Below are 12931 nucleotides of genomic sequence, written 5' to 3'. Positions count from 1 at the left end.
TTTCAAAACAAAATAAGAAACACCAAATACTTGACAATTCAATCACCAAAGACAAAATTCATCAACTGTTCGCAATCAGCAGGACCGTGTAAACGTATTTCGTACCATTGCATTGTTCTGTTGCTAGGCGCAGCGTTGCCAGCTTGCTGCGCTTTGGAATGCAACTCTATGTTGGAATTACCAACCCAACTGATGATGCACACTATTTAACCGCCGCAACTGCCATTAATAATGTGCAATAACAATTAGTTTGCGGTTGCAGCAGGACAGTTATCAAACTGGTTTGAAATACGTAATAAAAAATTTTAAATTCCCTGTCGGCTCTGTGTATGAAGTGGCAACGCTGTGTCGACTGTTTTTGTTATTGCGCAACTCCCCACAGTGAAGTCCAAAAAACGAAGAATCAAAATGGTAAATAATTCAAATGAACACACATAATTAAAACGTCAATTAACCAAACTATACAACCATGATAGCAAAATCCAATTCAAAGGTTCGTCTACACGGTCAGCCATCAAACCTACAGCCACTTGCCTCTTCTTTGTTGCGCAGCAACAAAAACAAAAACAATGGCAAATTTCAATTCCACGCGCCTTTCCTCATCCTCGGTGCTGGCCACCGAGTCCTCCAACAAGGGCATGATAATTATCAATCGCCCCAAGGCATTGAATGCCATTAACCTGGAAATGGTCCGTAAAATTTATAAGCATTTGAAAAAATGCGAAAAGTCCAAATCCCTGATGATCATCAAGGGTACCGGCGACAAGGCATTCTGTGCCGGCGGCGATGTCCGTGCCTTGGTCGATGCTGGACCCACCGATGAATCGAAGAGTTTCTTTCGCGAGGAGTACACCACAAATGCCCTGATTGGCAACTACAAGATACCCTACATTGCCATCATTGATGGAATCACAATGGGCGGCGGTGTTGGACTGAGCGTCCATGGTAAATATCGTGTGGCCACGGATCGCACCCTGTTTGCCATGCCAGAGACGGCTATTGGACTCTTTCCCGATGTGGGCGGTTCGTATTTCTTGCCACGCCTCCAAGGAAAATTGGGACTTTATCTGGGCTTGACCGGTTATCGTCTGCGTGGCGCTGATGTCTTCCATTCGGGCATTGCCACGCATTATTGTGATAGCTCCAAGATTCCAGAGCTCGAAACAGCGCTTCTTAATTGCCCCGATGCCGATGATGTACCTGAGTTGCTGCAAAAATTCCACACGCAGCCAGAGAAGGCGTTCTCCTTGCAGCCTGTGCTGGAGCAGATCAACAAGAATTTTGCGGCCAGTTCGGTGGAGGGCATTCTGGAGAATCTGAAGAACGACGGCAGCGAGTGGGCAAAGAAAACGCTTGAGGTTAGTAAATAAATAAATCCATATGTTGTTAGGTTGTTAATTGACTGCGTCAATCGCGGGACACGCGATAAAAACGCATAAATATTTGAATCGCAACGGCATGAGAGATTTCTTTCAATTAACACCTTATTGTGCTATGCAAAACACGATTTGGCATTTATCTGTTTAAACATAACAGCGAAAATAATGATTACTTTTGGGTCTTGTTTTACATAAAAAAAAATCAGGTATTTGAAAAAGACCTAACACCAATATAAATTAAAATAAACTCATTCTTTTTTAAAAGCACGAAAGTTAAAGATAAATAAAAAAAGAAAATTATAATTTTTAGATTATAATTAATATATATAGTTTCTAAATTTATTTAATTACTTAGAATTCATATTTATCGTTGTTGAAAAACATAAAATTTGTATATGACATAATGAGAACAATTCAAAATTTTCAGACCAAACGAATATCATACATTTATCAACTCAGTATCTATTTAAACAGATAAGAGTTTATAATGATAATTGTTCACCCTTGAAATGGGTTTAGAAAGAAATGAATCACAAAAATAACCTAATATTTCCCATTATTCATACAAGAATTTTTCAAGTCTTAAAAATTGAACAATTTCCTCATTTAATAAATTAATCATTGTTTTGATTATTATATTTTCTCTGTGTACAGATGCTTTGTAAGATGTCGCCCACATCCCTGAAGGTCACCTATCGCCAACTGGAGCTGGGCTCACAGTTGTCCTTGGCCCAATGTCTGATCATGGAGTATCGTTTGGCTGTGCGTCATCTGGAGCCACGTGCTGACTTCAAGGAGGGAGTGCGCGCTCTGCTCATTGACAAGGATCAGGACCCCAAGTGGAAGCCAGCCACTTTGGCTGAGGTTACCGAGGAGCATCTGCAATGGTTCTTCAACAAATTGCCCGACACTGAGGAGCTGAAATTGTAATGTAGCTGCTGCAAAAGCAAAAAGCTTGCTTAGTTTATTAGCCGCACTTCTTACCCCGCTCCAAGTTCTGTTATCCTGCTACCGTTAACGCAACCACACCGAACACTGAACATTGAAAACACCTTTGCAACTGTGACATGATCTGATTCGATTTGTTGAGCATGCATTTTGCTTGAGTTTTACCAAAATTATACGTTAAGAGTTTGCGCTCCCTTCACTTTCAAATATTGACAGTCATATACTAAACAGATCTGTGTAATCTCTTCTATCTCTTTTTCTGAACAGCGATTAAACCACTCATCGGGGATAAAATACAAAATCCGAACGTGAAATTTGATGCATTTATATACGATATATATATATATATATATATTTTACATTATATGAAACTAATTGTGCCTAACGAGAAATTTGTAGAAATCGATTAACAATAATAAAATTGGTATTAAGCATTTAATCCTTTGACTTAATGCTCTCTTCAACCATCTTCGACAGCTCTGGCAGCTTTTCAATCTGTGTCGGCTGAAAGTTAAGCTTGGACAGCTCCTGTGTCCAGGCGGTCACATCTACTCGCAACTGCAGACGTATTTTGTCATCATCCGAGACAGCAGCAGTTGAACTGTTGCTTGACGGTGCATTGGATGCGGAGCCACTCTTCAGATTGCGCAAACGTCTCAAAGATTCTTCAGTTTTCTGCACCGAAGTCAGCACATCACTGACCACACTAAAGTAGCTGCAATAAGAGATACATTAACCAAAGTTATCTTTAAGGATTTCCCAAACTTACGCTTTGGTAATGTTACTGCAAACTTCGATGAGTATCTGCTCTACAACCAACGCTCCCAGTTGTGATTCGTGCTGCGCCACAAACGATTTCAGAGGTCGTAGCATTTGCTCAACGTACCCGGAACTACGTGTGGGCACCTCACGATTCGTCTTACGATACAAACGTGGCAAGTCATTGACCTGTCGCACATTCTCTGTGCCACATTCTGTGATCAAGAGGTCTTTTAAAGTCGTCTGTATGGTGCTCAAGTGCAGGGCAAGGGTATCGTCCAAATCAGCCATGGATTTGCTTAGCACATTGTTGAATAACGTGATGTTCTTTGTCTTCGGTGCGGCCTGGACAATGATCTTTTGCAGCTCTGGCAAATAGGCTTCCAATTTACGGGTATCAGCATGCAGAGAGATCAGCAGTTGATTTCTTGTGTAGACTTTAGTGAAACTCTGGCTAGATTTGGAGGCGGCAATGACATCGCTTATCCAACGCGAAAGTCGTAAGACAATCTGCAGATTTAGCTTATAGAATTTGGGAAATACTTCGGGCAAATAGATGCCATCGGCCCAGCAGCGAGTCAATGCCTCTTTGGCAGAATTAAATGGCTTCAATTGAAAGTCGCCAGACGCTGGACTGACGTTTAGTGTGTCATCTTTAAGCAGTGGCTCCAATTGTGCCTCAAATTTGCCCGAAATTTCCTGCAATTTCAAACAATAGTTTCTAAATTTGTAATGCAAATAGATATAAATAAATTGAATTTACCTGAAAACATATCTGAAAGTAGACGGGCAAATTCCAGCGAGCCTCAAAACTCTTGGTTTGCTTATGCTGGCGATAGAAAGTCACCGCTTCCTCGTTGCTATTCGTGAGCAACTCTTCAATCTTGCCAAGGAAATCCCTTGTACACTTGTACTTTACGTAGAACACTTCAGAGTTTCCTGGTGCAAATATGGAATTCATATGTAACTCCAAACGCATCTCAACATCAGCCCAGTAGCTGTTGACAACAAAATTGAAGCCATTCAGCTTATCCGAGTACAACGTAAGGCGCAACAAATCCGTCATATGCAGCGATATAAAGTTCAGTATTTTGCTGTAAATTCCTGCCAATCCTTGTGGCGAATTCTGCAACTGTTGTTCTCCAATGATGCCGCTCATATATGGTGCCACAACATCCTCGCGAAACGCTCGTTCAGCATGACCGCAGGCATCCAGCGTTATGTAGATGCGTAGACAACGTTCCAAGTGCTCTGCGGTGGAGTTGCGAGCCTGTTGCAATGATTCGTTAAAGAAGCGTCGCAAATGCTGATGCACATCGTTCTCCAGTTGCTGAATTTTCGCCTTATGCTCTTCACTGAGATGTGCGGTACAATGTTTCTCATGAAATTTCAGCTGTATCAAGTCGAGAGCAGCACGTTCCAAGTCAACAGCCTGTGGGCTCTGTTCTCCTGCAAGCTTTAGAGCGATGAGCTTTTCCAGCTTGGCACTGATCTCATAGACTTTTTTGAGGCTTTGTAGGCTGCGTTGGCATTCGCGTAATTGACGTTTTTGCTCTAGTTCCGCACGCAGCTCCAACACATTGTCCTCAATCAGACTGTGTATGCTCTCAATCTCGCTGCGAAATTGTTCCAACGGTCGTTGAATGGTTTCAATGGACTGATCGAGACCAACAAGATTAGCGCTCAAATTGACAAAATCTGCGTAATCCTCGTTAATTAGATCAATCATGGCCGAGCGTAGACCCTTCAGATAGAGACCTAGGTTATCACGCAACAGCTCTAGACTGGGTGCATTGCGATTCTTGTGTAGAAACTCATCCACCGAGAAGTTTTCCTATAAAAGGAAAGGAACAATAAAAAAAAATCTTGGCTTCTAATTGGACAACTTACCTTCATAAACTCGTTTTTGTCAAAACAAAGTTTCTCCGCTGTGCTTGTGGTGGCCGTAGCCACCGATGGCTTCCTTGCTGGCTCATGCATGGCACCTAATAAACATCAATAATAAATAAATTTGAAAACTTGTAGAAATTGCCACGACCAAATTGCACTAGGTAAACTCATCAACCATAATAATCGATGTACTGCAACGTTAATCGATAACCTGCTGAGGTGTTGTTCTAAGCACTATCGACATAGGGTGGCAACGACAAGCACACAAATAAACGGTTTTTAAGCATTCGGTTAAAAAATTACCACAGCATTAGGTAAATAAATTATAAAACATAAGCAAAAGAAAAGTGTCATTGCCAAATTGCGGCGAGTAAACTAATGCAGGAAAACGATGAATTGCAAGGTCTATCGATAAGCTGTTTAACTGTTGTTCGAGGCACAATCGAATAGTGTGGCAACGCAAATTGCCGGCATTTTATCTTGCTCTTTGATAGCATACACAACAATAAAGAAATAAACAATGCCGAAAGCGCAAGGATATCGCAATAATAATGCGCCCCGCAAGCGTCAAGTGCAGCTGGACGAGCAAAATCCAGTGGTGCAAGCATTTCGCAACTATGCCACCGAATTGGACGGCAAACATGATCGACACGAACGCATTTTGAAACTCAGTCGCGACATTACCATTGAATCGAAGCGCATTATATTCTTTTTGCATTCCATCGATTCTCGCAAGCAGAACAAACCCAAAGTACTGGAGGAGGCAAAGCAGCGCCTAAACAAGCTCATCGACGTCAACTTTCGTGCCATTGCCCAAGAGCTACGCGATCAGGATGTCTATCAATTCCGGGCTGCATATTCGCCAGGATTGCAAGAGTTTATTGAAGCCTATACTTACATGGAATATTTGAATAACGAGGACAAGGACAGTGAGCAGTCAAAGTCTATATCAAGCTGGACTGACTTGCAATCGGTGATGCAGTATCAAGATGAGACACCGCCACCTCAGGAAGGAGAAGCAGCAACTGAAGAATCCAGCGATAAAGTCGTTCAAAAATTTCAATTTTTCGTTGATCCAACCGAGTATATTTTGGGAGTTTCTGATTTAACTGGCGAATTGATGCGTCGCTGCATCAACTCCTTGGGTAGCGGTGACACCGAGACCTGCATGGAAACCTGCAAGGCATTGCAACAATTCTATACCGGGTAAGTACATTAGTTATTTAAATGATTCATCTATATCATTCTTTTCACTTGCAGCTACATCAGTTTGAACTGTCAACGGGCTCGTGAATTATGGCGTAAGATTACCACCATGCGGCAGTCCATGTTAAAGACCGAGAATGTTTGTTATAATGTCAAAGTTCGCGGTGGCGAGGCAGCAAAATGCGCTAATTTCGATCATAAGCCGACAGAGGAAACAGATGAAGGATTCAGCATTTATTAAATGTTATCACTCAGAAAAAAATCCATTGAAAACTATTGAAATATGTCTAAAATTAAAAAGAAACTGAAAATATATATGTAGTTGCAGCTAAAAATTCTTGCAATTCATATTATTTTTGTTGGCCGTGGATTTCAGTTTTATTCAGTAAAAGTTTGTAAAGTTTATTATAGAGCTGCTCATATTACCCGAGATGCAATCTTTCAGGACAATGGGTAATATTAATAATTAAGCTTTTCAATTGCTCTTGGAAAAGCCACATCAAACTGTAAGCTATCTTTTTACAGTGCGCTTAAAACTGTTAGATGCATTTGTTAGCAACAGTTAGGCTATTCAGCCCTGGCGTCGTAGTTTTTTAACCGATCAACGATCTGGCAACGCTGACACCATTATCTCCAGTTGTTCCAATTGGGTTTTGCCCGTGCAAACAAGTGCTGTTTTGATGATCACAACATTCCAAACATTTCGCTGCTGCAAGCTCACTTGCAAACTTATCGCAATTGGCAGTAAATTGACAAAAAGATGAGCGCAGCGGGAGCAACTAGTTCAAAACGAGAGGCGGAAAACCCTCTGCCCATTGCCCTGCTGCCAGTTTGTGTGCGCCTAGAGCTTTGTGAGCATCTGGATGCATTAGACGTGTGGAAACAGCTGGCGACATTCGTCAAACTATATCCTCAAGATGTGAACTACATACAAAAACAGCTACAACGAGGACAGTCACCCGCCAACGAATTCCTCAACATCTGGGGTGGACAATACAATCAAAACATGCACAGTCTGTTTGCGCTCTTCCACAAGTGAGTCACAAACTTGCTACCAACTTGTTGTGGTGGCAATAATTTTTTAAGTAGAGACTGGAAAGATTATTATGTTTAGTACAAAAAATAGTTAGCTTCCGATTTAATTGAAGAGCAAATTCTTATTTTTTGCCTATTTTCATAAGTTGTAAAATTCTTTCTTTTTAATGTTTTATTTTATGCCTTCCAGTAATAAACTGCGCAGTGCGATGTTGATCATTAAAGACTATGTAGACGTGAAGCTACACAAGTATATTGCGAAGACTGTGGATCGGGTGCCGAATACTCAAGAGGTGCCTAATACACGCTCCAATAACAATGCCAGCGAATCAGGAGCAATCGATGCTCCTCATAATCGGAACAACAATTTAGAATCTTCAGATGATATTCGCGTGAGTAGCGTGCAACGTGCCGCTGAGTCGCTGCTGCAAATTGACTACGCAGAATTGGTGGCAGCAACGGACAACTGGAATCCAGAGAATAAGCTGGGCAACGGTGGATTCGGTGAAGTCTACAAGGGCGAAATAATGAACTCCTTCATGGCCATTAAAGTGATGAATTACGTGCACAAGCACAGCAACAAAACAAAAGTCCATCTGCAGCAGAGCTACAATGAGCTAAAGTACCTGAATACTCTGCGACACGACAACATTCTGGCCATCTACGCTTATAGCATCAATGGCGAGAAACCCTGTTTGGTGTATGAACTGATGGCGGGCGGTTCCCTGGACTCCAGACTAAGAGCGCAGCACACAAAGCCTCGTCGAGCGCCGCTGACGTGGCAACAGCGTTTGTTAATTGCTCTCGGCACAGCCAAGTAAGTCTTCTGGTTTATAAAAAAAAAAACTTTGTAAATTCACTCTTTTCTTACCTGATAGGGGAATCTACTTTCTGCACAAGGCACGCGTAATTCCTTTGATACATGGCGACATTAAGCCCGCCAACATACTACTGGATGACAAGGAGAAGCCCAAGATCGGTGACTTTGGCTTGGCACGTGAAGGTCCCAAGTTCATCAACGATGTGACCAAAGTGAACAAAGTGTTTGGCACTCGCATCTATTTGCCACCAGAGTTTCTGAGTTCCAAGGAACTCAGCACCGGCGTCGACATTTATAGTTTTGGCGTTGTGCTGTTGGAAATGTTCACAGGTCGCCTGATGGCCGAGTGCACACATCAAGCGGATCAGCAACTGTTGCTGAAATCGATTAAGAAAACCTGTCATCCATCAGAGAATCCAACTCGCAGCGATATATTTGACAAGAATCTGGTGACGCCGATGGGCGAGGAACTGGATAAATGTCTGTGTGCCATCGATTTTGGGCTTAAGTGCACTGCTTTCAATGTGCAGCAGCGACCTTCAATGGCTGAAGTTGTCACGCACTTTAAAGCATTCGATTGAACATTCCAAGAAAATAACAAAAAATTATAGTACCATTTATATTTTTATACAAGTTTATGTTAAATAAGTGTCTAAGCAATTGTTGAACAAAATATACAATACATATTTTTAAAGCATAAGGAATAACTTTTAATGTTATTGCTCGTCATTTGGCAAACGATTTTGAGTCTAGCGTCATTGCTGTCACTTGTGCTAGCCTAAAATAAAAATAATTTTAAAAGCGAACGTGCATAAATCTATATATTTTGTTATTAAATTCATTTTATATTGAACACAGGATCCGTTCAATTTCACTTTTTGTTCGTCTCCCCCAACTGATAAGAAAAAGCAAAAAAAAGTACAATGAATCTAAAAAATTCCAAGTTCTACAAACGAATACAAACACTGCGCCATTTCTCAAAAGAGAAAATCCTAAAAGAACGAACCATACGAACTATGGCTCTGCGTGGCGTTGAGATGGCTCTCTCGGAGTCGCAATGTAATCATGATGTGGATGCCGCCTCCGTCGCCGCCGCCTCTGCTTGGTCTCCACCATTATCGTCGACATCACGTCGCAAATCTCCAGCAGGCGGCGCCGCCAAATCCAAGATGATCAAAAAGAAAACGGACACTTCGCCACGCACCCGAGAGAAGGGATTTAAGCCCGTGCAGCCAGCTAGCGATGAGGATAACGATGGTGCCGAGGTTAATGGTTACATTGAGTTGAATAAGTGTCGCTATCGTGTGGCATGTTCAGGACGCGTGGATGCAACCACATCTCGCGCAGCTGAACCTTTGTTTGTGTAAAAGATATTTGATCTTTAATCATTAATTTTTTCATTAATCCATTGTCATTCCATAGTGAATCGAAGAGCACCATTTGTGTATCCAACTCACGCTATGCCATGATTGGCCGCATCTCCAGACTGCTTGGCTATAAGCTTGTAAAGGAATCGAAATTGTGGAACATTCTGTGGTCCGATTCATTTCCCGGCGTCGAGCTCTTCAAGAACATGAAACGCTTTCAGCAGATTAATCATTTTCCGGGCATGATTGAGATATGTCGTAAGGATTTGCTCTCACGTAATCTGAATCGTATGCTCAAACTATATCCACATGATTACAAGATCTTTCCCAAGACTTGGATGCTGCCAGCAGAGTAAGTACCATGTCTTGTAATGATTTGAATAACTTTCAACTTGATTTTAGTTATGGCGATGCCATGCATTATGCTCTCAATCACAAGCACACTTTCATCCTGAAGCCGGATTCGGGTGCCCAGGGACGCGGAATTTGGTTGACCAACGATTTGAAGACCATTGGAGCCAATGAACGTCTGATCTGCCAGACGTATGTCTATCGTGTAAGTCATCGATTTATTTTTAATTAATTTTAGTATTAGAGTTGAATACTAAGTGGAAATAATGCAGAGTAAGCATATATTTCACTTATCGGCCATACTGTCTAAAGTTCTAAAGCTCATTTAATGATCCACATTGTTTGACCACACAATAAAATAAAGCAAAAAATTAAAGTTAAGTGGCTGTACTTTACGTTTTTGCACTTAGCGGCCACTTAGAGCCCATTAAGCGAGATATGTTGATTAGTTTCAACAGCGATGTAACCATATGTCTTTAACAATCAACTTCTTTATTTATCATTAGTATGAACACTAATAATAATGACTAAAAGAGATGAAGACTCTACATTTTATGACAACATTTCATAGTTATTTTTTTAACCATTGATTCTTAATAGAAAATGTCATTAGTAAGAACAGTTTCAAAACTACTAAATAAAGTTTTGCTACATACATCAATTATATGGTACATACCTAAGTCATATTCTGAAAATTTCATTATGATCAGTAAAAAGTAAATCTAGGATGAAATTTATAGATCGAAAATGTAGCTCATAATCTATAAGATTTCCTAAAACGTTTAGTGGGTTGCTCACAATCCATCAAACTAGACTTTAGCCTGTTAACTAGTCAATTCCCTTTTCCCCTTGCTTACAGCCGCTGCTCATCGATGGCTACAAGTTCGATTTGCGCGTTTATACATTGATCACCTCGGTGGATCCGTTGCGAATCTATGTGTACAACGAGGGATTGGCACGCTTTGCCACCAACAAGTATGTGGAGCCCACGCCGGGCAATGCCAACGATCTGTACATGCATCTGACCAACTATTCGGTGAACAAACGCAACTCGCAATACGATCTCTGTGACAACGATGATTGCGGCAGCAAGCGAAAGTTGAGTGCGATCAACAACTGGATGACCAGACACAACTATGATGTGGCTGAGTTCTGGTCGAATGTCGACGATGTCATCATTAAGACAGTGCTGAGTGCTTGGCCAGTGCTCAAGCATAATTATCACGCCTGTTTTCCGGGTCATGACACAATTCAGGCTTGCTTCGAGATCTTGGGCTTTGACATTTTGGTGGACTGGAAACTAAAGCCTTACATACTCGAGGTGAATCATTCGCCCAGTTTTCATACCAATGAGCAGGTGGATCGAGAGGTCAAGCGTCCACTCATTCGGGACACGTTGACGCTGGTGAGCACTGTGCTGGCGGACAAGAAGCAAATTCTCCGAGAGGATCGCAAGCGTGTTAAGCAGCGACTGCTCAAGTCGAAGGGCGATAGGCAAGTAACTGCAATTAATGCATTTTGCCATGATCACCACATCATCATTTATTACAGCGTGCTGCGTCCGCGACAAGTTGCCGGTGGAGCGAAACCACCGACCAATGAAACTAATGTTGCAACGGCTCCAAAGCCGGAAGCCGGTTCATTGGCTCAGCAAGTGGCTTGGGAGGAGAGTCATCTGGGAAATTTCAGAAGGATCATGCCGCCACAAGATGCCAGTCGCATTAGCTACTACAGCAAGTTCTATGCCCAATCCAATCAGGTGTCCATCTTCCAGGAGACCGCAGCCAGCAAGAAACGTGAGGATCTCGCACGCAAGATGCGTCTGCAGATCGAGGAGAAGCGTGCCAAGGCCGAGCAAATGCTTCTAGCGAGCACCAAGCGAAAGCGTCCCATCCAGCCGCGATCCGTGCGCGAGAAGCATCGTCAGTATATGTATCGACTGAAGGAGAATTGGATTCCTGGCTTCGTCTCGGAGGCGGAGGAACGTTTGCGTCACACCTGGCAACAGATGCGCTCCGAGGCCATCAAGAATTTGAAAATTACCGAGAACGTAAGTTGATGATTTTTTCTATCCGTCTTTATTTAGAAGTACAACTCGTAGATAAGAAAATTTAACTAATACGCCTTAGTTCTCTTTTTTTCTTTTTCTTTAATTTCTAGAAATTTAATTACAATCGAATAGTCATCTTAAAGCTAGAGATTCGAAAAACCAATGTGATGGTAATATTTCTTAGTGTTTCGTACAATCGAATAATTATTTTGGAAGTTATATTCCTGTTTAAGACTAGATCAAAAACGCAATATCTGAGATTAGAAAAACTAGAACCACAAAAGTTTTTGCATAAACTTTTTCGTTTTCTGTAGGGTTAATACTATTATATATTATATTATATGTTGCATTTTTCTCGAAATATAATTTTACAAATAATTTTCCTATCTCATCCATATTTTCCTAAATTTTAGATCCCTTTTTTACCTCTCATAATCGACGTTTTATTTTCTTCTTTTATTTCCTTTTTAGATCTATGCCCTGCTCTATGAATTGGGTCATCTGAGCAACACGGATATCACGGTCTTTCCAAGCTTGTATCATTGTTTACAAATTGGCTACGATATCAAAGGCGCCACATGAACACGGATTATTAATTGATTGACGAGTAATTGAGTCTCATTTAATTAGATGCTCTATATACACGTATATAGTGTATGGCATACATTTTGTGTGTACTTTTAAATTAATCATAATTATTTTAAATTTTACTTCCGCAATATGCAGCATGCAACAGATGCGGTAGATCGTTAATCTCTTTAGAAAATTGACAGTAAGATTAGAGAATTAGTATTAGAAGTTTCCGAGGTTCCAAAAAATCCTGACTGACCTCTAAGTGTGAGGGCTAAATAAAAAAAATTAACAAATTCTGAAAAGCTAATTGCATCTACGATCGCGATTTAATAATGTTCTTGTTTTTTATGAAGATTAAAATAAATTTCCAAATATTATACAGAATGGGTTTGAATTATAAAACTGTAAGTCCATAAGTAAGTTGGAAGGTTAGACAAACTTAAATGATAATTTATAAAATATATATATAAATATTATATATTTATATTATATATAAAAATAAAAAATATATGAAAGTTGCAAATTCATATTAATAATTCTTCACATATACTGA

At 40.8% G+C, this 12931-nt stretch overlaps 5 protein-coding genes across 8 annotated transcripts; 4 read left to right on the top strand and 1 right to left on the bottom strand.

Moving 5' to 3' along the window:
* The first annotated feature begins 36 nt into the window (after positions 1-36).
* LOC117576268 (3-hydroxyisobutyryl-CoA hydrolase, mitochondrial) lies at positions 37-2761 on the top strand. Of its 2 annotated transcripts, XM_034260911.2 has the most exons (4): positions 37-411; positions 477-1358; positions 2034-2305; positions 2595-2761. In XM_034260911.2, exons 1-4 carry the CDS (start codon positions 409-411, stop codon positions 2599-2601), a joined length of 1164 nt encoding a protein of 387 aa, XP_034116802.1. In that variant the 5' UTR covers positions 37-408; the 3' UTR covers positions 2602-2761. The 2 variants fall into 2 exon arrangements, with proteins under 2 accessions (XP_034116802.1, XP_034116804.1); XM_034260913.2 differs by having other exon boundaries at positions 2034-2761.
* LOC117576264 (conserved oligomeric Golgi complex subunit 2) lies at positions 2637-8238 on the bottom strand. 2 transcript variants are annotated; one of them, XM_034260907.2, is made up of 5 exons: positions 8089-8238; positions 4977-5071; positions 3850-4920; positions 3097-3785; positions 2637-3042 (listed from the first exon to the last, which is right to left on the bottom strand). In XM_034260907.2, exons 2-5 carry the CDS (start codon positions 5064-5066, stop codon positions 2763-2765), a joined length of 2130 nt encoding a protein of 709 aa, XP_034116798.1. In that variant the 5' UTR covers positions 5067-5071; positions 8089-8238; the 3' UTR covers positions 2637-2762. The 2 variants fall into 2 exon arrangements, with proteins under 2 accessions (XP_034116798.1, XP_051863618.1); XM_052007658.1 differs by lacking the exon at positions 8089-8238 and adding an exon at positions 5152-5175.
* Positions 5310-6496, top strand: LOC117576269 (translin-associated protein X). Its single transcript, XM_034260914.2, has 2 exons — positions 5310-6182; positions 6237-6496. Exons 1-2 carry the CDS (start codon positions 5497-5499, stop codon positions 6421-6423), a joined length of 873 nt encoding a protein of 290 aa, XP_034116805.1. The 5' UTR covers positions 5310-5496; the 3' UTR covers positions 6424-6496.
* On the top strand, positions 6837-8618 carry LOC117576267 (serine/threonine-protein kinase pelle). The gene is made up of 3 exons (XM_034260910.2): positions 6837-7217; positions 7408-8034; positions 8096-8618. The coding sequence occupies exons 1-3, from the start codon at positions 6943-6945 to the stop codon at positions 8616-8618; spliced, it is 1425 nt and encodes a 474-aa protein (XP_034116801.1). The 5' UTR covers positions 6837-6942.
* A 213-nt stretch (positions 8619-8831) lies between these two features.
* LOC117576263 (tubulin polyglutamylase TTLL13) lies at positions 8832-12745 on the top strand. 2 transcript variants are annotated; one of them, XM_034260905.2, is made up of 6 exons: positions 8832-9400; positions 9460-9756; positions 9807-9960; positions 10615-11249; positions 11307-11805; positions 12277-12742. In XM_034260905.2, the coding sequence occupies exons 1-6, from the start codon at positions 8961-8963 to the stop codon at positions 12385-12387; spliced, it is 2136 nt and encodes a 711-aa protein (XP_034116796.1). In that variant the 5' UTR covers positions 8832-8960; the 3' UTR covers positions 12388-12742. The 2 variants fall into 2 exon arrangements, with proteins under 2 accessions (XP_034116796.1, XP_034116795.1); XM_034260904.2 differs by having other exon boundaries at positions 10615-11805; positions 12277-12745.
* Positions 12746-12931: the final 186 nt, after the last annotated feature.

This window comes from Drosophila albomicans, chromosome 2R, assembly GCF_009650485.2.
Source record: "Drosophila albomicans strain 15112-1751.03 chromosome 2R, ASM965048v2, whole genome shotgun sequence".
Classification (NCBI taxonomy): domain Eukaryota; kingdom Metazoa; phylum Arthropoda; class Insecta; order Diptera; family Drosophilidae; genus Drosophila; species Drosophila albomicans.
Note: the sequence above shows the minus strand (reverse complement) of the source record. Positions and strands in the feature narration are given on the sequence as shown.

What these genes read in the sequence shown, in the direction of transcription:
- LOC117576268 (XM_034260911.2), top strand. An exon ending in GGGCAAAGAAAACGCTTGAG is followed by an intron (nt 1,359 to 2,033) that starts GTTAGTAAATAA and finishes CTCTGTGTACAG; the next exon opens with ATGCTTTGTAAGATGTCGCC.
- LOC117576264 (XM_034260907.2), bottom strand. Translation starts at nt 5,066, where the DNA reads ATGCATGAGCCAGCAAGGAAGCCATCGGTGGCTACGGCCACCACAAGC. An exon ending in ACAAAAACGAGTTTATGAAG is followed by an intron (nt 4,921 to 4,976) that starts GTAAGTTGTCCA and finishes TTCCTTTTATAG; the next exon opens with GAAAACTTCTCGGTGGATGA. An exon ending in ACTTTCAGATATGTTTTCAG is followed by an intron (nt 3,786 to 3,849) that starts GTAAATTCAATT and finishes TTGAAATTGCAG; the next exon opens with GAAATTTCGGGCAAATTTGA.
- LOC117576269 (XM_034260914.2), top strand. Translation starts at nt 5,497, where the DNA reads ATGCCGAAAGCGCAAGGATATCGCAATAATAATGCGCCCCGCAAGCGT. An exon ending in TTGCAACAATTCTATACCGG is followed by an intron (nt 6,183 to 6,236) that starts GTAAGTACATTA and finishes TTTCACTTGCAG; the next exon opens with CTACATCAGTTTGAACTGTC.
- LOC117576267 (XM_034260910.2), top strand. Translation starts at nt 6,943, where the DNA reads ATGAGCGCAGCGGGAGCAACTAGTTCAAAACGAGAGGCGGAAAACCCT. An exon ending in CTGTTTGCGCTCTTCCACAA is followed by an intron (nt 7,218 to 7,407) that starts GTGAGTCACAAA and finishes TATGCCTTCCAG; the next exon opens with TAATAAACTGCGCAGTGCGA. An exon ending in ATTGCTCTCGGCACAGCCAA is followed by an intron (nt 8,035 to 8,095) that starts GTAAGTCTTCTG and finishes CTTACCTGATAG; the next exon opens with GGGAATCTACTTTCTGCACA.
- LOC117576263 (XM_034260904.2), top strand. Translation starts at nt 8,961, where the DNA reads ATGAATCTAAAAAATTCCAAGTTCTACAAACGAATACAAACACTGCGC. An exon ending in GCAGCTGAACCTTTGTTTGT is followed by an intron (nt 9,401 to 9,459) that starts GTAAAAGATATT and finishes GTCATTCCATAG; the next exon opens with TGAATCGAAGAGCACCATTT. An exon ending in GCCAGACGTATGTCTATCGT is followed by an intron (nt 9,961 to 10,614) that starts GTAAGTCATCGA and finishes CCTTGCTTACAG; the next exon opens with CCGCTGCTCATCGATGGCTA.